Here is a 23,611-nt window from a genome sequence, read left to right as displayed (position 1 = left end):
TTCCCAGGGTTATGTTTAACCAAAGTTGGAAAATTGGACTAAAAACTTTCTCTCTTGCCAAAAATATGTGTTAATCTGAAAATGGCGTGCACACATTGGGTGTATATGTCCTGCATTGTCATGCATTCAGTCCATATGGATGTTATAAATATATATCTACATTTGAAGGGGTAGGGGCAGAGAGAGGAAGAACAAGTCACCACATTCTTCAGTGGATCTTCCACTAAATTCCAAAATCCAGACAGAATACATTTATAATCAGGGCAGTTGTGATCTACCTGCTACTATCTTGCACAGAATAAAAAATGGCTCCCGGATCATAGGAAAATCGCATAATTCACTTCCAGCTAGTCTCTAAATGGTAATTTTCCTTTTCTTTCTTTTGAAGGATGGGTTGAAATTGTCTGAAATGAATTAGTGCAATAAGAAAAAAAATTTTCCATTAAATTTTATTTATACATTGTATTACATTGTATTGGCAATTCTTTGTACTAAATCAAGTCATATTCTATTAAATTACTGTGAATGCCAGAAAACTGCTAAGCAATCACATAGATGTTTCTTGGTTGCACTTGAGTCTGTCTCTGGCTTAAGTTTGCCCCTAGGTGCTGACAAACATACCCTTTGTACTTTTTGTGGGTGAAAACACTAATTAATGGAAAACCTGGGCTTAGTTTTTTTTCATTTAGTTGAATAATCTAGCTCTTGAAATTATCAATACTAGAGATAATTATTTTATTAAATTAATAATTTAATTTATTTAAATTTAATAAAATAATTTAATTTAATTAAAAAATAATAAATTATTTTATTAAAATAATACTTTTCATGACTAAGGTGTTTTTATTTTACATGCATTGCACCAGAGTGGCTAATGGTGTTTTGCTACATACTAAAAATGTAAAACTAGTTAACTTCTCTAAGATATGCAGGAATCACGTGAACAAACTACCATCAAAATTCCAGTCTGTGCACTGATGACAGCCATCACATTTTTTAATATAAAAAATCCTTTTGCAAATATTTTTCTTTATAAAATATTCTTTTTTAAAGCCACAAGGATTCAAAACTCCGGATTACTCTTGGAATTGCCTACATAATCTCTAGTAGCATTTTGGGAGTCTGTGGCTCACCTGCATTGGGGATACTTGTTAATAATGCAGATTCCTGGTTTTCTACCTAAATGTTCCAAATCAGAATCTTCTAAAGCAGGCTTCAGAAATTTTCATTTTTAACTTATTTTTCAGATGATTCTAATACACAATAGAGTTTGAGAACTTCTACTGAAACATAATTACAATCATTATTCCTGAGCACTGGGAGAATATCTCTAAACCATTACAGAGATGACCCTGACTTTATCAAAGCAACACCTCAATAAGCCCCTTTATGTTTGACCTCTTCACCTCTAACAAGCATTTGAATAGCAAATTAAGTTTAGCTGATGGTAGAAGCCAAGGAGTTGTAAATGGTAAATGAACAGCAAAGGGATAATGAGAGGAATAATTTTTTCTTAATTTGAAGTATAATTTGAAGAAACACTGAACATCAATATACTAATGGACTAAGTTTTTGAAATGACATTGAATGCTGGCTTCAGGAAATATTAAAATATTGTGAATTCAGAAGCTTATGCTAAGGAAGAATTTGAATATACACAGGAAGATGAAGCAGGTGACTGGTGCGGAAGTGAGGCAGGAGACTATCACTGGACGGAAAGAAGAGAAAGAGGGGTGTGGAGAGCAGTGTTTGAAAACAGAAAATAACCTTTACACACATTCCTTAAACCCAAGGTTAAGTGGTAGTATCCTGTTTTGCAGTTTCAAAATTTGAGTCACAGAGAAGTTCCATGAATTGCCAAAGGTCAGTCGGTTAGTCAATGGCAGAACCAACCATACTCCAGTGACTCCAAACCCACTGCTTTTTCCACCTCATTATATTGCATTTTCTTTTGTTTTAAGCCTTCCAACTAGTTTTCAGCCCATCTGAGGATATCATATCTAAGTCAATTTGAATTAATGTGGCAGGACCCTGGGTACCACACTAGTATTTTTGAGCCTTTCTTACTGGTTTTCCCCTTTAGAATAATTACAAACTGCTGTGTTTTAATTACGATGACTTTTAGGATGCTCCAGATTTCTTCCAAACAGTTGGTTTTTGTATTTTCTGCCTCTACCTTTTCATCTCAAGAATCCTAAACTCTCCTGTGCCCCAGTGGAATTTTTCCCTAAGAAGAAACACTGACTGATAAGAGTCCATCCGAATGGCAAGATGGAGGAGCACAGAAATAGACTCTACGGAATATGGGGTGTAAATGCTTTCAGGTAGCTCCCCTGGGTTGAAAGCAGGATAAAGCAATATTCTTTTCAAAGCCAGTTGGAAGCAATTTACAGGCAAGAAACAATGTGGTCTATGTAAAAACAATAATTCTGATTTCCATGTGTCATCTGTGTGTTGCACAACTCTGTAAAATAATCATAGAAACAGAAATTAGGAAAAGGAAGTAGCTCTGCAATATGCTATGATTAAAGAATCACTGAGCATACCTTACTTGGCTGATGGTTCACATCTATGTTTGTTTATAAAGAAATATAGTGTAGCTGTAATGAAATGGTGCCTTCTAGAACACAAAAAGAAAATTGATAATTGTATTATGAAGACAGCAGTGCCTTTTCCATAAATGACCCAGTAATCAGGTTTTTCTTCCCATTAAGAGTTATCTCCCTATGGTATATTTAGTAAACGAAAGAGATTTTTTATTTTATATTTGTTTCTGAATCATCCCTGATTGCTACTCCCCTGAGATATAGTTCTCCTTCCTTCTCCTCGCTGTGTCACTGCCACCTTTTCAGAGGATTCCATAGAAGAGATGGTCAAGAAGAGATGAACAGGGGACTCCCTTCTTTTCATAGTTCTGTCATTTCTTCTTTCTTTCTTTCTTTCTTTTTCTTTCTTTCTTTCTTTCTTTCTTTCTTTCTTTCTTTCTTTCTTTCTTTCTTTCTTTCTTTCTTTCTTTCTTTTTCTTTCTTTCTTTCTTTCTTTCTTTCTTTCTTTCTTTCTTTCTTTCTTTCTTTCTTTCTTTCTTTCTTTCTTTCTTTCTTTCTTTCTTTCTTCTTTTTGTTGAGGTATAATTGACATGTAAAAGGCTATACGTATTTAATGTTTACCACTTGAAGAGTTTGGAGTAAGTATATACCCATGAAACCATCACCACCCTTAAGGTCATAGACATACCCTGATATCACCACCCAAGGTTTCCTCCCACCTACTTTGTAATAATAATAATAATGATATCTTTATTATAATACTATCTTTACAATAATAATCATCTACTACTGTGTAATAGATCTCTTGAACTTGTTTATATAAATTAAACTTTGTAATCTTTAATTATCACTTCCCCATATCCCCTTAGTTCCAGCCCTTGACAATCACCATTATAGCCTCTATTTCTATGAGTTTGACTAGTTTTGGTTTTACATGTAAGTGAGATCATAGAGTATTTGTCTTCCTGTGTCTGACTTATTTCACTTAGTCACTGTCCTCCAGGTCTATCCATGTTGTTACAAATGCTAGGATTTGCTTCCTTTTTTTTAAAGCTGAATCATATTCCATTGTATGTACATATCACATTTTCTTTATCCATTCACCTATCATTGGATATTTAGGTACTTTCTATATTTTGGCCATTGTGAGTAATGCTGCAATGAACATGGGAGTGCAAAGTAGCTCTTTGAAATCTTGATTCCAATTCCTTTGAATAAATACTAAGAAGCAAGATTGCTGGATTTTGATGACAGTTCTATTTTTAATGTTTTTTTTTTGGTTTAATTGTTCAACCATCCACTTAATATTTCCATAGTCCAAAAAAATTCCCCCAAATTAAGTCTTTCCAAGCAGGATACTATAGCTACCCCAGTTCCTAACCTTATTTCTTGTCCCAAGTTTTACTTTTCTCTCCTAAATATAATGTTCTTCTTTATCCCTTTACTCTTTGCAAGTAAACCTACTTTTTGGGAAACTTCACTCATCCACAAGGGTTATCACCCCAGGATTCATTCACCAAATTCATTAAATTTCTTTATGTCTAAGCTTATTCTTGGAACCACTAAGAATTAGAAAATAAACACATCAAAATTTGTGAGCTGCAACAAAAGTGTTGCTTAGAATGAAATTTATTGCATTGAATACATATATTAATAAAAAGATATAAAATCAATAGTCTAAGTTGCTACCATAGGAAACTAAAAATAGAAGACAAAGTTAGGTCCAAGGTAAGCAAAAGAAAAGAAATAAGAATTAGAGGAGAAATCTATGAATTTAAAAAAAAGGAAATCAATAGAATACAATAAATTATTAAAATGAAAAGCTGATTCTTTGAAAAAAATCAGTAAAACAATAAGCTTCTATTTGGGCTAAGAAAAAGGGAGGACACAAGTTGCTAATATCACAAATGAAAGAGGGGATGTGACTACAGATCCTGTGGATATTAAAAGGATGCTAAAGAAAACTATCAACAACTCTGTGTTCATAAATTGGATAGCATGGATGAAATGGACCAATTCCCTGAAAGACACAATTTGCCCACTGACGTAAGAAGAAATGGACAATCTGAATAGGCCAATATCTAGTTAAGAAATTCAATAAATAATTAATAACCTTCCAAAACAAAAAGCAACAGGCACAGGTGGACTCATGGTGAATTCTACCAAACATTTAAGAAAGAAATTATACCAATTCTCTACAATCTCTTTCAGAGGATAGAAGCACAAGGAATACTTTCTAGTTCATTCTAAGAGGCCAGTATTACCCTAATACCAAAACCAAACAAAGACATTACAAGAAAACTATACACTAATATCTCTCATGAACATAGATGCAAAAATCTTCACAAAATATTAGCAAACTGAACCCAAAAAAGTTTAGAAAAAAACACAATGACTAAATGTGATTTATCCCACGTATGCAAAGCTAATTCAACATTCAAAAGTCAATTAATATAATCCTCATATTACATGCTATTGATAATATCACCATTGATCATACCAGTAGATGCAGAAACAGCACTAGACAAAATCCAACACACATTCATCATAAAAATTCTCAGCAAACTAGGAATAGAGGTGAACTCCTTCAACTTGATAAAGATATATCCACAATAAACCTAGAGCTAACATCACACTTAATGATGAGAAACTCAAATAAGGTCAGGTACAAGGCCAAGATGTCCTCTCTCAACTGCTCCTTTCACCATTGTACTGGAAGTCCATGCTAATGCAACAAGACAAGAAAGGGAAATAAAAGGCATTTAGCTTGGGGAGGAAGACATAAAACTATGTTTGTTCATGGATGACATGATGGTCTATGTAGAAAATCTGAAAGAATCACCAAAAACCTCTTGAAACTAATAATTACAGCAAGGTCATAGTATGCAATTTTAATATACAAAAGTAAATTGCTTTACTATATACCAACAATGAACAAGTGGAATTTGAAATTAAAAACACAATACCATTTACATTAGCACCCTCCCAAAATGAAATACTCAGGTTATAAATCTAATAAATAAGTAAAAGATTTATATGATAGGAGGAAAACCATAAAACTCTGATAAATTAAATCAAAGAAAAACTAAATAAATAGAGATATGTCATGGGAAAGAAGACTCAATATTGTAAGGTGTCTGTTCTTCCCAATTTGATCTATAGATTCAATATAATCCCAGTCAAAATCTCAGTAAGTTATTTTATAAATATGGATAAATTAATTCTAAAGTTTACATGGAGAAGCAAAAAATCCAGAGTAGCCAACTCAATATTGAAAGAGAAGAACAAAGATGGAGGACTGACACTACCAACTTCGAGACTCACAATAAAGCTACAGTAACAAGACAGTGTGGGATTGGCAAAAGAATAGACACACTGATCAATGGAACAGAAAAAAGCCCCAGAAATAGACCCTTATAAATGCGGTCAAATGATCTTTGACAAAGGAGCAAAGGCAATAAAATGGAAAAAAGGTAATTTTTTCAACAAATGGTGCTGATACAACTAGACATCCACAGGCAAAAAGAAAAAAATTAATCTAGACACAGGCCTTACTCCCTTTACAAAAATTAACTCAAAATGGATTACAAGACCTAAATGTAAAAATGCAAAACTATAAAACTCCTAGGAGATAGCATAGAAGAAAACCTAGGTGAATTTGGATTTGGTGATGGCTTTTTAGATACAACACTAAAGGCATAATCCATGAAGGAAATAGTTGATAAGCTGGAATTCATTAAAATTAAAAACTTCTACTCTGTGAAAGACAATGTTAAGAGAATGAGAAGACAAGCCACAGACTGGGAGAAAATATTTACAAAGGACACACTGGATAAAGGACCATTATCCAAAATATATAAAGAACACTTAAAACTCAACAATAAGAAAACAAACAACGCAATTAAAAAAGTCTAAAGACCTTAACAGACACATCACCAAAGATGTATAGATGGCAAATAAGCATATGAGAAGCTCTACACTCATGTTTTCAGAGGAATGCATATTAAAACAATGATGAGATACCCCTGCACACCTATGAAAATAGCCAAAATCTGGAAGACTGACAATATCAAATGCTGACAAGGATGTGGAGCAACATACATTGCTGGTGGGAATGCAAAATGATGCAATCACTTTGGAAGACAACTTAGTGAGTTCTTACAAAGCTAAGCATACTTTCACCAGACAGTCCAGCAATTGCGTTCCTTAGTATTAATCCAAAGGAGTTGAAAACTTTCGTACACACAAAAACCTGCACATGGATGTTTATAGCAATTTGACTCACAATTGTTAAAACTTGGAAGCAAACAAGATGCCCTTCAGTAGGTGAATGGATAAACTATGGTAGATCCAGACAATGGAATATTATTCATTGCTAAGAAGAAATGAGCTATCAAGCCATGAAAAGACATGGAGGAAATTTCAATGCCTATTAATAAGTCAAAGAAGCCAATCTGAAAAGGCTACCTACTTTATGATATCAACTATAGGACATTCTGGAAGAGACAAAACTATGGAGACAGTGAAAAGATCAATGGTTGTAGGGGGTGTGAAGAGGAAGGTAATGAACAGCACAGAGGATTTTTAAGGCGATGAAAATAGTGTGATACTCTAATGATAGATGTCATTATACATTTGTCCAACCCATAGAATATACAATACAAAGAGTGAACCCTAATGTAAATTGTGGACTTTGGGTCATTATAATATGTCCACATAGGTTCATCAATTATAACAAGTGGGGGATGTTGGTAATCAGGGAGGCTGTGTGTGTTTTGGGGGGAAGACAGGGGGTCATGGGACATCTCTCTACCTTTCTCTCAATTTTGCTGTGTACTTAAAACTGCTTTTAAAAAAATAACTCTTTTATATAGAGAAAAGAAAAAAATAAGAAAAACCTAAAGTACAAACCTTGTGATGCTGCTTCCTTAGCCTCACAGAGTCTGGTCACAGCTTTGAATCTACCCCCGAATTGGCCTAATTAAGCTCTTACACAGCTGTCCACCTCTGGCCAGTCTCTGCAGGGTAGCCAGTCTTCAGCTTGGAGTTGTTCCTCCCTCAGGCTCTCCCCAGTCTCTGGAAAGGTGGGTGAATGACAGATAGTCTGTACTAATGCAGCCACTGAAGAAATGATTTAGTTCAGTTAATAAATTTAGAGTGTTAGTGTACTAACTCTTAGTAATGTGATCATCTTACGATGTTATAAAATCACTCTTGCTTTCCCTGTTTCGGGAGGGGTAGGTAATACCAGAAGATTGTGTTGGGATGTGGATCAGGTTTGAAGGAGGTGTGTTGAAATCTGATAAAGATAGTTGAAAAAATAGCTTGGAGGTTGCCATCATTTAAAATTAATTGTGAAGGGGGCACAACCCTCCCCGACTTCTCAGGTAGCCTTCCTTACGAAGGGAGCTTCACAGGTGTAACCTCCATGTCTCTCTGCCCCCTTGGTCACTCAGCCTTAAGGCCGCTACCCTGGTTTTCAGATTGGTAAATTGGAAATAAATATAATAGTGACTAAAAACCCTGTCCTTCTTCCCAACGGAGATGAGCTTCCACTTGAGAACTTGTCTCCACCCTTCCTGGGGGCAGTTTTCTCCCCACCAGTGACAGGCCTGCCTCCGGCACCACGACCCATTCAGTCAACACCAGGACATTCAGCTGCCCCTGGCCTGCAGCTGTGTCTTCAGACTTAAGCCTTCGTGACTGGCCTTTATCTCTGCTTCTCCCATGTCTGACTTCAAAATGTGTATCAGTCTCAGGTGGAAGCAAGATGTTCTTTATTGGGTCCCTGGCCCTGCAAGTCTCCAACGACTGTGAACTCTTCCTGGGAATCTAGTAAATACCGCACACCAGCCTAGACGATGGGGATAAAAATGATAAAGGAGTGTGGATGTTTCTCAAGGTTACTACTTTGTATTAGGTAGAACAGCGAGTAGGTGCAATCACACATAAAGGGGTGAGAGAGAGTAAGAGAATCTGTGGTTCCCTGGTCAGTGGTACAGACGGAAGAGCGAAGGAAAATCAGAGCAGAGAGATCCGGGCTAAGGCCTCCTCCGGAGGGAAGACTTCTGCTGAGCTTTAAGGAAAGGGCGGCGTTCCCAAAGTGCAGTGTGCTATTCATGAAAAGCTAAGCACATTGAGCTGGTTCTATTGCAAATACGTATTTATAATTACATCCTGTAAGGAACCAAAAACTCTCATTATCCTAAAAAATGTGGAACCTGCCGGGGCAGACACGTTCTGTCTCACCCTCACCCCCTCGGCGGCCCGCACGACCGGTGGCCAAGTTCACCATGGACGTGGGAGCCATTTTTGCACTAAATAATTAGAAAAAAACTCTGAATGCTGGTGCCCAAACTCGGGCCTCTCCGCATAACCACAAGGAGCACGGTGAGCAAAGATGGAAGTGACTCTGAGGACTCAGAGCCAGAGAGCATCGGCTCGTGCGGGCCGCGCGGGAGCAGACAGGGTGGCTGTCGACCTGGCCTGGTGCACCCCGGCCCTGGGAGCCGGCTGCGCAGCCCCCGAGACAGCCCTGTGGTCCCGCTGTAAGCACCAACCCCCCCCCTCCCCCCCCGCCCAAGGCCCTTGCGAAGCAGACGGGATGGGGCAGAATGCCAGCAGGAGGCACGAAAGCATCATTGGAGGCGGGCGAGGGGGTGTGCTGGGGCGGGGGGGGGAAGAGTTCTGAGGTCCCTAAACCCCCGTGAGCCTTGCGGATTGATCTCCTAACGCCACTAGCTCCCATGAACCCAGAAAGAAAACTGCACTTTCAGTCCCGATGGCCCTGTGACAACACTGTTCCTCTCAGCGGCCCACGGCTAGTATTGATGGGCTTCTGAATCGTTTTTCTAAGAGTGGTACAGTGTCCGGGCTGAGCCAGTCACACGCGCCGGCTCAGGCCTCCCTGTGGCCAGTACCAGGCACTTGCCTTGCTTGTCTGCTGTCGCCCAGATTGCTGCCTGCGTTGTACATCGCAGAAAAACGAACGCTAATACCAACCTTACGTTTGGGAGACAGGGGAGCTGTTTACAGGCTCTGGCGTGCTTTCCCATCCCTCTCATTTAATCCTCGGGTCACATCTGGTGCTGCTCAGGCCCAGCTGGAAGATCAAGTGCTGGCAGACCACATCTGGAAGAGAGATACATCTGGCACTCTCGTGCACACCGCCTCCCTTCCTCTCCCTCTCCCAGAACTCGGGACAGGGAGTCAAGACACCTGGCTTCTCAGGCGCGGGCAGACCATTGGCGGACTGAGTTCAAGGGCAAAGTCCCTTCTCTGGGTATAACTGCGTATTAGGTGATTTCTGAAGTTCCTTCCAGCTCCAAGATACTATTATCCTGCGACAACCTGGAGAAGTAGACAGAAAGGATATTCCCACAGAGGGAAAAAAAATCCACGCTTTCAGTTAAACTACACTAATTACTTGGACAGTATGTGGCTAAGTAAGATTTCAGAAACTGATAGCTTGCGGACCTAAGGCCCCATTTTATTTGGCTCCCAAAGCGTTTTATATATAAATGTGCTGCTATATCTTCATTTGGGAATATTTTACATAAAAATTCACATTTTCAAATTCTCTTATTAAAAAAACGGGTCTGGCAACATGACAATAATTGGCTGAAATGGGTTCGTCATTATATTGCCCTTTCAGTTAGTGTTTTTCAACCTTGGCACTACTGACATTTTGGGCTGTACAATTCTTTGTTGAGGGGAGATGTCCTTGCATTTTGGGATGTCTAGTGGCATCCCTGTCCTGCACCCACCAGATGCCAATAGCAGTAGCACCTTCCCACTGTGTGACAACCAGCTGTGACATTGCCACATGTCCCCTGGGGGACCGAATGGCCTCAGGTTGGAGGTTTGGGAAACTTTGGTGTAGGCATTTAAATAGCGAGCCCTGGAAAGCAGAATTTTAGAGCTGGGAAAAAGATGAAGTGAAACCTTCTTTTATGAAGTAGGACACTGAAGCCCATCCAGAGAGGTTAAGTATGTCGCCCAAGGTGGTACAACTAGGACAACTAGCGACAGCTCTAGGACTGGGACCCAAGTCCTCTGAATCCTTGTGCAGTGTACTTTCCCCTCAACCTGCTGCCTCCCACCGCCCGCTGCCCACCAGCTCCTACCTGCTTTTCTTACCGGTGGGATGGTCCCTTGTCACTCTCCCACACATGCAGTCTGATCCCGGCCGTGGTGTATGGTCAAATGGAGCAGCTCTTCACTTAAAGGGAGCATCTCCTGGGTCTAGGTGGTCCCTACTGTCTCACTCAGATAGGAAGGGGGATTTCACAAATATTACCTTATTCTCTGTTCCAGTGATTTAACATAGGATTTTCCTCATTCCCAGCCTATTGAGATCACCAGGCTCTTCTGCATTCTTCTGCGTTCCACATTTCCTCTAAAGCCACTTACAAAATGTGCCGCCAGACCCAAATGTTTGTTTGAAGTCATTTGTCACTCTGAAAACTCCTCTGGAATGTGGTCGTTATACAACAGTTGGATGACATTGTTTATACCCTTAGAATTTGTTTCACCATCTCAGGTCTCATCCTTTTTGATAAAATCAGTTTTAGGACATATTAATGATTTCCCACAAGAGATATTTTCTTCACAGACTAAGAGATTCCTCTGATGTCAGAACGTTCCAGACAAGGCTCACTAGCCCAGGAGCCTCCAGTGCTTAGGTTTTAGTTGTGGTTCTACCACTGTCTGAGCATACGGCCAAAGCAAGTCTGTAGCTTTCTTAACTATAAAACACTGTGTTCCAAGGACTCCTGGGGGGCTCAGTTGGTTGTGCGTCAGACCTTGGTTTCAGCTCAGGTCAGGATCTCAGGGTCGTGAGATGGAACCCTGCATCAGACTCTGTGCTCTGCATGGAGTCTGCTTGAGGATTCTCTCTCCCTCTGGCCCTCCCCTCACTCAACACTCTCTCTCTCTCAAATAAATAAATAAATCTTAAACAAAAACAAAAACAAAAACCCACCATGTTCTGATGGCCACTTAGATCCCTTGAATCTCTCACATTGAGGTATATTCTTATTTTATCATTAGTCAAAATGTCCATGTGAAATTTATCCCCTTATTGAGTCCTGCTCTAATTGGTCAGACTATTTTGTTTTTGACAGAGAAAGCCCCAAAGACACCTATTGTAAAATATTATTTCTTTACACAGCCACGGGGTGACTGCTCCACAGTTTAATTTGAAAATTTTCTCGTTGTCAGTGAAATGTGATTTTAGTACTTAGTACTTTGCCAATATGTCAAGTAATTTTTCACTCAGGATATGTCCTTCTTGGATGTCCTGCTGAATGTAAGAATCATCTGAGCATGGAATGATGCATGAATCACCCTCCTCCCCTACCACCGCTATCAATTCTCCCTCCCAATGTAGTAGGACATGTCTTATGTCTTCCTGGATTGTGACCTGGAGTGATGGAGTGCTGCCTTGTGACCGCTCACCACTGCAGAGTCCCACTACCCTGTGTGTGCTTATTAGCTTGGTTTCTATTCTGGATCTATCTCTCTTTGGCATAGTTTTCTACTGTCTTGGCTTCCTATTGTCTCCTTCCCTCCCCTTCCCTTCCCTTTCTTTTTCATCTGTTCTGTTCTTAGAACCTGAGGGAAAAAGAATCCTTGCATGAAAAGTAATGATAGCAGCAGCATGGCAGTGTATACAAGGGAGATGGGTAACATTCCTTTGTGTAACGTTTTGGGGAAACTCGTTCATGAGGTATGCTTGGACCAGTGGAGAAGGGAAAGAGATTTGCCAGAAACCCAGATGTCCAAATTGAAGAAATGAGTTGGGCATTAAGGGGGAAGTGCAATTTGGACTACCCCAGCACACACCAAGTTGTCCATGTAGAACCGAAAGACCGCCCACCAGTGATGATCTGATCAGGACTGGTTGGGGGACTGGGCAAGGCTGAGGCCCCCCAACGAAGCCTTCACTCCCTAAAACCCAGCAGGACCAGGAGGCCAGGGCAGTGACGGTAACTTTATCTCCAAACTTCAGTCATTCTTAATCAGACCCACATTGGGAGTCTCCGTGTGAAGGCACACACACCTTTTTCTTTTGTCTCTATATCAAGAATGAAATAAAATAGACTGATTTAAATTTTTGCTTATTATTAAAAAAAAAACCACATTAACTACTACCAATTGAACCTTGACTTCGTGTCAAACATTCCACCTCTATTTTAGCAGAAGATCACGGGTAACCGTAAGGACGGTTGCTAGCTGTCCTTGAGTATGTATTCTTTTTTTCTTTGTCAGCCAAGACAAGTCCTGAATTGTAGCTGGGCACAGGGCATCCCCGGGGAAGGCTCGATCTTGCAGTTTGTGGTACAGATTGGTGTGACCACGTGACTATGTGCTAGCCAATGGGATGCGAGCAGAAAGATGTAAACAACTTGCAGTTCACGCCCCCAAAAAAGGGAAAGACTGTCCCCAAACCTTCCCCTTCTCCTTTTTCATTTGCTCAATGTGGAAGCAAGAGTTGGGAACAGACAGCTTAGCCCCGAGGTGAAACATGAGTGTTGAAGATGCAAAACAGTATCCGGGGAGCCTGGTCCCAAACTGGGGAGCTTCCCTCTCAGCTCTGGACTGGTTGTGTTCAGACTGTATCATGAGCGAGAAAAAAATCCTGCCTCTTTTAAGTCGCAATTATTTTGACTTTTGTTACAATAGCCAGACCTGGTTTCTAAATAATACTGGTATTCATTTTTATACCCTTTGTGCAAACGAGCATCTGGACCTCAAAGAGACAAATAACTTGCTTGAAGTTGCTTATAGGACAGTCCCTTCAAGCTGCTCAACTATGATACTTTCTTTAGAATTCTTCTCTAATATGAAAATGCCAGTGAAATCATGCAGCTCTTTCCCCGCACCAAAGGAATAGCCAAATCTGAAGGAGACGTGCATTCTGGAGCATCTGCCTGGCTGAGTGGATGAGGGTCCATTCTCTGTGAACTTCCATCCTGGACTCCCACCTCATCAGAGGCTGAGTTAGTTTTGAGGTTCTGATAACCTATATGGTAGGTCAGTAAATCATAAAAATGATCATCTTCACTTAGTATCAATTTCCTTATCAGCATTTTACACTTAAGGGCTTACATGTGGAGTTTTATGTATTTAAAACGGAGTCATTTAGCACTAGAACAGAGATTATGTTGCAAGATATTTTGTTTATTTAAGATTTTTAAACATTGTATGTTAGTGAGATTTGGGTTCTGAGAGCCATCATGGCATCTCTGACTTGTTTTCTGTTCTGGGGTACCGAGGTGCTTACTTGTAAGATGCCAAAACAGAGGTATGGTGGCCAGGGTTTCCTTCAGTCCTCTCTGACAAAAAGAGGATCCATCTTCACTGTGATCTCAGCACTTCTGATGCCCTTTGGAAATTAGGAAACAGCTCAATTATACCTGTGAGCCGTAACTTGATCTCAGTCATCTCTGAAGCTATTTCCAGATTAGTCAGAATCAAAACGGCACACAGAGGGGGAGGCAGGAGCAGATTTTCTTACCCTTCTGCATAGGAGTGTGAGCGACTGAGTAGTGAAAGCCAAAGCTGGGGATGAAAGCAGGGACCAGAAGAAATGCCAAGAGAGCCAAGATAGCAAGGAGATAGGGATCGAGGTCAAAACAAACAGGGATCCAACCAGGCTGGGGAAGGTTCATCCACACCAGCGCTGAAGCTTTTTGAGGCTGAGGAGAAGGAAAGTGTTAAAAGAAAATTCAGAGAGCTTTACTTGATATGAATATTTTACTGAGTGAGAAATGAACTGGTCACAATCAGGGGCACCTCAAACCCAGGAGTATGAAGCTCAGGGGCATGATGCTATGGCATGGCTTAGAAAATGACAATGACGAAGTTACTTGACCTTCACAGTGATTGGTTATTGCAGTGGGGGTTTCCAGATGGCAGAACATTAGTTAAAAGTGCTTATCTTATACCATTTTAGGAAGAAGTTTTAAGTTTCTTTGATGATTATCATTGGCATTTACAAGAAATAACCCAAGGTAAGTTCCATGGATGCTCATAAAAATAAGCTAGATTGAGTTTTGCTTACTTGGCTTAAATGGTTCTGTCTGCTTGGGAGATGTTTAAGCCTGGTCTCCATTTTATTTTATCTTAATTACAATAAATAAAAATTGTTGAGTGGCTATTATGTGCCAGTAAATCACATTTTCACACAAATCCTGTGGATGGTATAATATATCACCACTTCTTAGCTGAGAAAGATGGTCTCAAAAAGTTAGCCCAATGGATGTCACACCACTGATGAATAGTAGATCTGGGATTCAGACTCTGGTCTAATTCCAAAGCCTGTGTTCTTTCCATCCATAGCAATGACTAGAGAGCAAGAAGCCTGCCGAGACAGAGCAGCTTGTAATGAACTGGATCAAGTTGACAGGGAGTCAGACTTGGACTTTGCGTAACTGCATGGGGACAGGGTAACATCTTGCACAAGACTTTTAGGGAGTGGGCTGTCTTTGGGAAAACACATTGGTAAACTGCCCTGGGTGTGGGCCATGAGGTCGGAAGGTCAAGGTCTGGAATATAAAGGCAAAACCAAACTTCTCTCCTGAGTAAGTTAACTAGAATTTGGGACATGAGCAAGAAATTTGACAGAAGAGGGGAGGAGTTAGAAGAAAAGAGGGGGGCCGGCACATGATAGGAGGTGGAAGCCACAGAGAAATGTGGCCAGGAAGTGGGGTCTTGGTGATGTCGTAGCTGAGAGGTTTTAAAGAATAGAAATGGGTACGATTTCGTCATAAGTTGACTGGTTGCCACACTGTTAACTCCAGCAGTTGCCTTAATTGTCCTAGGAAAGTGGTCACACACACACTCGCACGGCCTTGTGTTTGAGACAGGCTCATGTGGAATGTCCCAGCAGGAGAAAAAGAGAACTGCTTCGTGTAGAGGAAGAGGTGACAGCTGGCAGGAGGATGGGCATAGAAAGGAGAGGGTTCCATAGAAAGGAGAGGGTTCCATAGAAAGGAGTGATTCGACCTTAGCCGGAAGTGGCCAGGACACTTAGAAACAACCTCCTGCCCACATGTCAAAGATGAACAGGGAGTCTGAAAAGGTGGCTGACTGGCTTACCTCATGAGGCATGAGAATTCAAAACAATTTCATGTCAATCTGAAAGGGCAAGTTGACTTTAGCTGACATCTGGTTTATGAAAAGAAGGTGTTTCTGAAAGAGCTACTCAAGGCTGAAGAGGGTGACCTTGGGCGGCTGTCCATTGCCATCCTTGGTAGGGTTTAGGCAGAGATAGTATGGCCATGGTAGAGCAGATTCAAGTGTCGGAAGGGACGGACTATACAACCGGTTGAACCCCCTCCCAACCCTGAGGGTCCTGATTCTAAGCCTATCAAAGCAACTTGAATTAAGTATCCAAGCAAACAGGAGTTGATTTGGGAATGCACAGACCAAGCTCAGGGTGAAGGAATGAAGTCCACTCAACGGGTTAAAAGTAATACTGAACCATTAACATCCAAAAGAAAGATAAAGTCGCCTTGCTATTGAGACCCGCTTCTGGTTCAATGAAGACATTCTCATGGGCTCCCTGCCACCCCATGACCAGTGGCGTGGTATAGGCAGCCCAGGATTTGCTTTCCGAGCAGCTGGGCAGGTGTGCCTATCGGAATGGCAATTCAGGCCTAGGTATCTGCTGTGGAGGCATCTAATGTTGAGGACTTTTTTGTCTTTTGAGATTAGATGTCTAAACCTGACCACCCTTTGTCCCAGCTCGTTAGTGAGGTCCAAGGGCTGGAGGCACCCAGAGGGAGTGAAAGCCCACCCACTTCTCAAGATTTGGAAGGGAAAGAGGGAAAGAAGCAGCAACAACTGGCTCTTTTCTCCCCTGCCCCGCCAGAAAAAAACCACACCAGACGCTGCTTCAATCCTCGACTGTTTGCAAGGACAAAGTAATATACCAATGGCTAAAAAACAACGAAAAAGATTATACTGAATAAAAAAAAAAAGCTTCCTGAATTTTCTCTAAAAATGTGCCCAGAATAGTATATGCCCGCAAGTTGGAGAAAAATACCTAAGTAAATATGATATCCAGCCAATGCTCAAATTTTGTCTCAACCAGGGATGAAGCTAGCTTGGGCACGTGAAATTCATAGATAAACCATAAACTTACAAAAAGCAGACTTTATTGGTTTGAATTTCGGCTTGTAAGGTATTTCGCCACCCACTCACAGGAGAATGACAACGTGTAGTCAGAAGGCACGGGGGAGGGAGGGCAGCAAATATCTTACATCAACCACAAACTAGACCGTCATCCCGGGAGAGTTGACTGTAGACCTCAGACAGTTTCTGATATTTGAATTAAGAATAAAAGTTCCCATATGAAGCCAGTCTAGGAAAGGCATCCTTGATGATTCTCGAAAACTCTCTCATGTGTTAGATTCCTCCACTGACAGGACTGAACACATCTGGGGGGGGAGGGGGGTCACACCCCCTTCGATTAGGTTCCAGAGACCCAGGAGTTCAGTTCTTGCCCCAGAGCCTCCTCCCTTCATGGTAACTAAAGGTAAATTGACAACCTCACCTAGTAAATCTGGAAGACTGAGTCACATTTAAGCTACCGCTTGGCTTTAGAAAGGTTTTCTTCCACGAAACTGTTTTTGAATTGGGGAAAAATGTCAGGACGCGTGACCTCCCATTCTTTCATTTAACAAACATTCTGAAGTCCTTCCTCCGATCCAGACGTCATGCTGGATTCTGCAAATACAAAGATGGAGACACCATGGATGCTTTGGAATAGCTTGGAGCCTAGTGAATAAGATGCTCACGCAAACGAGATTAAAGCCCGGTAAGCGAGTTTATCAGGGATACACAGTGAGTGGAATTTCAGGAGGAAGGAACAGTACCTTTCAAAGGTACCAAAGAGGGAGAGATTATGACAGTGGCAGAAGGAGAACAGGTCAGTGCCAGGGTCAAAGTGGTACCTCGTACTCTGGCTACATCAGAGATTTCCTGGAAAATGAACAAAGGCGTGGTGAAACTCAAGCGCTTTCCTCCATTTGAAGTTCAACAAATCCAGAGATACTGACTCAGAGCAAAAGGAAATAACACATCTTGACTGATTTCTTTGTGATACCCCAGAACAAGTGCCAAGGGACGTAAGGATTATCGTCTCTGGAATGGTCAGGGCCGCTTCGCGGGTGTGTGACCTACAGCCACACAAGGCTCCGTGTTCAGAAACCTCTGGTCTTGGATACATGCTCTGTGGTTGCTATCTTGAAATTCTTTAATACATCATGGCCAAAGGGTCCTGCATTTCCTATTTCATTGGGTCCCCAAAATGATGTAGCTGATCCTAAGGAAAGGACATTTTCAGAGAATTTGAAGTAGTTCAGTATTGTATACAAAGAGGAAGGAGGGAGAGGTGGCTGATGAGGTTGAACAGGTAGGCAGGGCCATAGGGTGAAAAGCCTGGAAGTCTGGGTCCTGGGATTGAGCCCTGCATTGGGCTTCCTGCTCAGCAGTGAGTCCGCCTCTCTCTCTCTCTCTCTCTCTCTCTCCCCCCCCTCCCCATCACTCATTCTCTCTCTCTCAAATAAATAAATAAATAAAATCTTTATTTTTTAAGTGTGTTTTTTAAAAGATTTTATTTATTTATTTGAGAGAGAGAGAGAGAGAGAAAGTGTGAGGGGGGGAGGGTCAGAGGGAGAAGCAGACTCCCCGCTGAGTGGGGAGCCTGATGTGAGACTCAATCCCGGGACTCCAGGATCATGACCTGAGTGGAAAGCAGTCGCTTAACCAACTGAGCCACCCAGGCACCCCTAAATAAAATCTTTAAAAAAAAACAAAAAGGAAAAGTCTTTTGGAAGACTTGCTAAGCATTTAAAATTTGCCTCTGAGAGAAGGATAGTCATGGAAGACTTCGAAGAGGGAAGTAACATGAAGAGATTGGACTCTTAGATCACTCTAGTGTAATGTGGGTGATGGAGTGGAAATGTAACAAAGTTTTTCCCATTTAAAAATCAACACCTTTCATTGTTCACATTTCATTTATCAGGTCTAAATTTTTGATCCATGTTAAAATGCAAAGGTCTCTGAGAGGAATAACTGCTAGGATTAATGTACATTTGGTAAATTAAGCTAGCAGGATCTGTGAGCACTTTTGAGAACTAGAGGTAAGAAAGAGCGAACGGAAAACAGGAAGCCAAGGGCGGCTCTGTTTGGAGGCGGGAGCCATAGAGAGGCTGAGCCTTAAGGGGGAAGCTTAGGCTTGGGTTTTTTGTTTTTTGTTTTTTGTTTTTTCCCTTCATTTTGCACAAGACCAGCCTGACCCACATACATAAGAATTTTTTTCCTAAAATTCCTTTTAGCACTCCCTATCCAGAGTCCTTTAGTGCGGTGTTTCTCAGAGTGTGGTTCCCAGGAAAGCAGCACTAATGTCACATGTTAGAAACGCCTTCTCTGCCCCATTTCAGGTACACTGATTCAGCCAGGTTGGGGGCGGGACCCCACAGTCTGGGGCCACCAGCCCCCCGGGTGGTCCTCGTGCAGCTGAGAGCTGATGCATCATTACAAGTTATCTGTGTCCCTGAAACTCAGACCTTACAGGAAAAAAAAAAAAAAAAAGAGTGGACATGCCTGTCTGGTATTAGAATGGATAATCAAATGTGATTTTAATACCAAGAAGAGGTTCGGCTTTGTCCTAAACATGCTTTTAATGGAAGTCTACTCAGTGAGTGATCGAAGTTATAGATGATTGCAATGTCTTCGTAGGTGATAATTCCAGCATTCCAGAATGACTTTAAAAGGTCATATTTTATTAAACAGATTCTGAATCATGCTGCTGGAGCTAACAATGGTATTTAACAAAACAAGATAAAGATGATTCTTTTTTTTATTCCTATGCAAGCACGGTTGTTATAGGGGAAGGATTTTTCATGTGTGCCATCATCTTCTAAGGGATAATCTGGCAAATTTCATTTCTTGGTGCCTTACATCACACCAGTAGTATCAAGGCTATGTTAATGCATGTCCCAAAGTCGCTTTCGTTTACATAGTCTATAATGTTTCTGAAAAGGAGTCTAAGTTGCTGTTAAAACCATCATTTCTCAGATTCTTTCCATTGTCCTCCATGAGTAATCCAATACACATGGAAGGAGAAAAGAGTAAACACTTTTGTGATAATCCAAATTTTTCCAATGGAATTTTAAACAATCTGACAGTTCGGTCTTGTTAAAAAGTGATATAAAATAAATGCTTCTTAGCAAACAGTTGTCCAGTAAATATTATAATTCTGTCTCATATTCTCACAGTGGATTTTTTTCTGAGTCTTTCAGTAGAATTCTTTCAAATTAGAGCTCAATGATCTTCTTTATATTTTATCCAGGGTTTGAAACACATGAACCTGTCTCTACTTACTTGAACAATGGCCTCTATTATGGTGTCTTTTTCTTTAAATCCAAATATTATACTCAGCATTTTAGGAATTCCCTATTCCAAATACAGGCAATTAAATTGTCTATAAGTTATTCAGAGCCTTAGAAAATGAAATGAAATAGGAGTTTGTACTTTGAAATGAGTTCAAAAATGTGTACCATTTGTCAATGCTAGTCTCTGTCAAATAGGCCTCATTATCTTCTGGTTCTGCTGTTAACAGACGAAATAATCTGACACAGACTTCTCTAACAAAAATATTTCCTTCTAGGAGAAGTCTGGCCTTTCTCAGCAATCAGGAATCAAATTCTTGCCCTTGAAGATGGGAGAGAGAACAGAATGCTTCTTGGTGCCATATAAACTGGATGAAATTTGAAAACATCCCCCAGGATACACAGGGGGACATGCACAGACATTTGCATTGCTTTCCCCAATATTCAGGATGAAGTTGGAGCTGATAGCCTCCAGAAGAAGAGAGAACCAAGTGTGGAGCTTTGGAAACCCTGCAGGTACTGTCTGAGGCCAGGGCTCAGATTGCAAGGGTCACATCACGGGCCTGACTTTCTTTGGCCTCAGGACTCGGAGTTGCGACCAGAATGAAAGTGTTCAGCGTCCTTTTCAGGGACTGTTTACCCAACCCCCTTTGCACTTGCCCTTTTTACTTGGGGTCCCCAAAGTATGGTTCTGTTCTTACTCTCTCATAAGCTTCAGTATAACCAGGAACTAAACGAGTGTTTATTGAACCAATGTACAGGAAGGAATGAAAGAACGGTGGTCTCCTTCATCATTTCAGGATATTTGACTATTAACCTAAATGAATTTCTAATTAGTAGGCTTGGAGGCAGTGTGAAGAAAATGTTTGGGAGCAAGAGCCTCTTTCTAAAAGCAAAGACGCTGGGGTCACAAACTCATCTCTTTTCTCCCCCACTGCCTCCTCCTCCTCCCTCCACATATTATCCTTCTTGGTGGGAGGTACAGCACATCCATCAGTGCTGTTTTCCTCTTCCATCAGATTCTTGTCTGGTGCCTGAAACCCACACTGTTCTGTCTTCATCCGTCAGTAAAAGGGTGGGATAGGAGAATGGGGAAATTGCCTACTGAACAACAGTTCTACTTAGATATCCTAGAGGGACTATAAATGCCATCTGAAAAAAATCACTTCCTACACCCGTACCTGCTCCTCATGCTGAAAGACCTCTGTTATTATGGTAGCATCACCCAGTTGGCCAAGTGAAGAGTTTGGAGATACTTGGTTCCCTGGGTGGTAGTGAAGCTACCATGAAGGCACGCATGGGGGTTTGTATGCAGCGCAAAGTGTGGGAGGAGGAGGTATTTTGGAAATCAGAGATTACATCTCAGGGACAGTGACAATGTCTCCATGCTGCAAGAACCCTAATGCGTGTGAATGTTTCAGAGACAAAAGAAGGTTGTGCTAGACAGACATGAAGCCAGGAAGCACCATGGTCCCATCTCCTATAGAACACAGTCCAACAAGCAAACCAAAAGTAATGGGAACCAATTCATGTCTTTGCTCAGTTTCCCAGGAAATAGTCAAAGGTGGGGCTGGCGTAGATGAACTACCTTTTCATGCCCAAGAAAAGTAGCAAAGTGTTGTCCAAATCCATTCTCCCCCTATTCACCATGTTTCATACTCATCACTCCCTAATATCTTTTGAAATTCCCCCCACGCTCAACTCCCAACTTCCATTCCCATTCTCTTTCCAGCATAAATCTTCCAGCTTCTCCAGACTACCCCCAGCTATTAACTTACACCAAACTTCATGATGAGATCCAGGTGAATGTGTGAGTCTGCGTTGGCGGGGGGCTCCTCCTGGAGTGAGGGAAAGGGGCCAACTCACTCACGTCTGTACTTGCAGTGCTCCTCCTCCAGCTATCTGCATGACTTTTGTAAAAAAAAACAAAACAAAACCAAACACACAAAACCCAAAAACCAAACAAACAAAAAACCAAAGAAGAAAAAGAAAGCAAAACTTGAAAATAAAAAAGGGAGCAGTATGTCTTTTTAGTGTGCTACGGGTACATTGTCTCATAGGCCCACGTAAGTGTTATTTAGGGGAATGTACTCTTTGACTTACTGTTTACCATTGATTAAAAGTCCTAGATGTAGTGAAGTTTCTTGTTAGCTTGTAGATTCTTTTTCCAGGAGAGACCAAATAATTTCTGTCTGTTAGAAAGAGAACTTGAAAGAATAGAGTTTATATAGAATATAGTAGGACATTAACCAGCTTTGTCTCTAACCTAACCTTCTTTCTTCATTGAGCACTCCATTTTTAAACTTCCTGTAAATGCCAGGTTTTTAAATGCCCCTTGACCCAGTCTTAACCTTTTATTGATCCTTTACTAATTACCGAGTAGAATGAATCTTTGACATATGTCCAGTTTTTATTTATATGAGAGCTGTTTTTTGGCTTTTTGAAAATTCTACTGTAACAACTCTCATGGAGCCCTAGCTTCCTTCAGATGCCTGCTCAAATGCCTCCTTCCTGTGGAGGCATTCCTTGACCACGCCATAGGAAATAAGACCCTCGGCATTTCCTAGCTCCCTTCCTTTGCTTCCCCACAACATTTATGTCCGCCTGATATTTTATTTTGAATTTTTTTTTTTTTTGTCTCTAACCACCAGAATGGACGCTCTGTGAATTTAGGGACTCTACAGCCCACTCCCTGATCAATAGCTGGCATACAGTGAGTACTCAATGGACATCAAATGAATGAATGAATGAATGAATGAATGAATGAATAAATGAATATATTACTATAAGGCATCCCTGCTCCTCAAAGTTTAGATTGTATACAGCCCTACACTTGGAATTTTGATGCATATTAAAAGTACTAAAGTTGTATTTATTTTTTTCTAGCTCCAGTGAGTAACTTCTTCTGGGCCCTTTAGTGAAACAGTTACCCTTGCAAGTTCAGTTTTCTGAACTTGCATGAAGCACTTGAACTTTTCACAGTAAAGACCAATATAGAGGCCAATGTAAGTGGCATTATCATTATCATTGTTGTCTCACTGCTTCTGCTGTTAGTAGCGATTGTTGAGGATGACAACTTTCAGGCAGGAGGAAGACTTCCAGAGTCTTCAAGACTAAAACTCAACCTGAAAACACCTTCCTCTTTACTGGAAAGCACTTCCTAGGAAAATAGATTTTTTCAGGTAGTTTTAGTTCAGGACCAGTGGGCCTCTATCCTTGTATAGCACGTTAATAAAAAAAGAAACTAACTCATGAAGTATTTTACCAATGTGCCTAAAGAAGGGATGGGAAAATGCACGAGGACGTCTCAGAGCCAAACTGAGCTCAAATATAGGCATACATCTCAGCAACACCTCTGAGGAAAGCATCTCCTTTAAATACATGTTTGTACCACTTCAACATCAGAAAAACTTTTTCCAAAACAGTTTTTTTTCCACTGCCCAATAGCTAGAAATTTCTTAGGAATGAGTGTCTTCCCTAAAACAACAAACTGTCTTCTTTTAGCTCTGTGCCCTCAGAGAAAATAAGACCGCCTCAGAGATTTGAGTTTCCAAAGCCTCAGCACTTGCAGACAGTAAGCGGAATAACAGGAGACTTTACCCACGATCTGGTGGTACAGTGGGAAATCTGCTTCTGGAAGCTAAAATCAGTGGGAAATCC

At 40.9% G+C, this 23,611-nt stretch overlaps 1 protein-coding gene across 4 annotated transcripts in view; it reads left to right on the top strand.

The window, feature by feature from the left end:
- Positions 1 to 23,039, top strand: part of CCDC91 (coiled-coil domain containing 91) — a 349,923-nt gene extending 326,884 nt beyond the window's left edge. The window contains exons 13-15 of one of the 4 annotated variants that reach the window (XR_003519855.2): positions 14,506 to 14,563; positions 20,400 to 20,467; positions 22,603 to 22,655. Coding sequence is in view for 3 of the 4 variants with exons in the window: in XM_027593305.2 (XP_027449106.1) it covers positions 14,506 to 14,563; positions 20,230 to 20,318 (147 nt within the window). In the remaining variant the exon portion in view is untranslated. Of the gene's footprint in view, positions 1 to 14,505; positions 14,564 to 20,229; positions 20,374 to 20,399; positions 20,468 to 22,602; positions 22,665 to 22,837 lie in introns of those variants that run through there. The other 3 variants (XM_027593308.2, XM_027593305.2, XM_027593307.2) reach the window with 3 other exon arrangements.
- The last annotated feature ends 572 nt before the right edge of the window (positions 23,040 to 23,611 follow it).

Source organism: Zalophus californianus, chromosome 9, assembly GCF_009762305.2.
Source record: "Zalophus californianus isolate mZalCal1 chromosome 9, mZalCal1.pri.v2, whole genome shotgun sequence".
NCBI classification, from domain to species: Eukaryota; Metazoa; Chordata; class Mammalia; order Carnivora; family Otariidae; genus Zalophus; species Zalophus californianus.
This window is presented reverse-complemented; position numbering and strand designations above follow the sequence as displayed.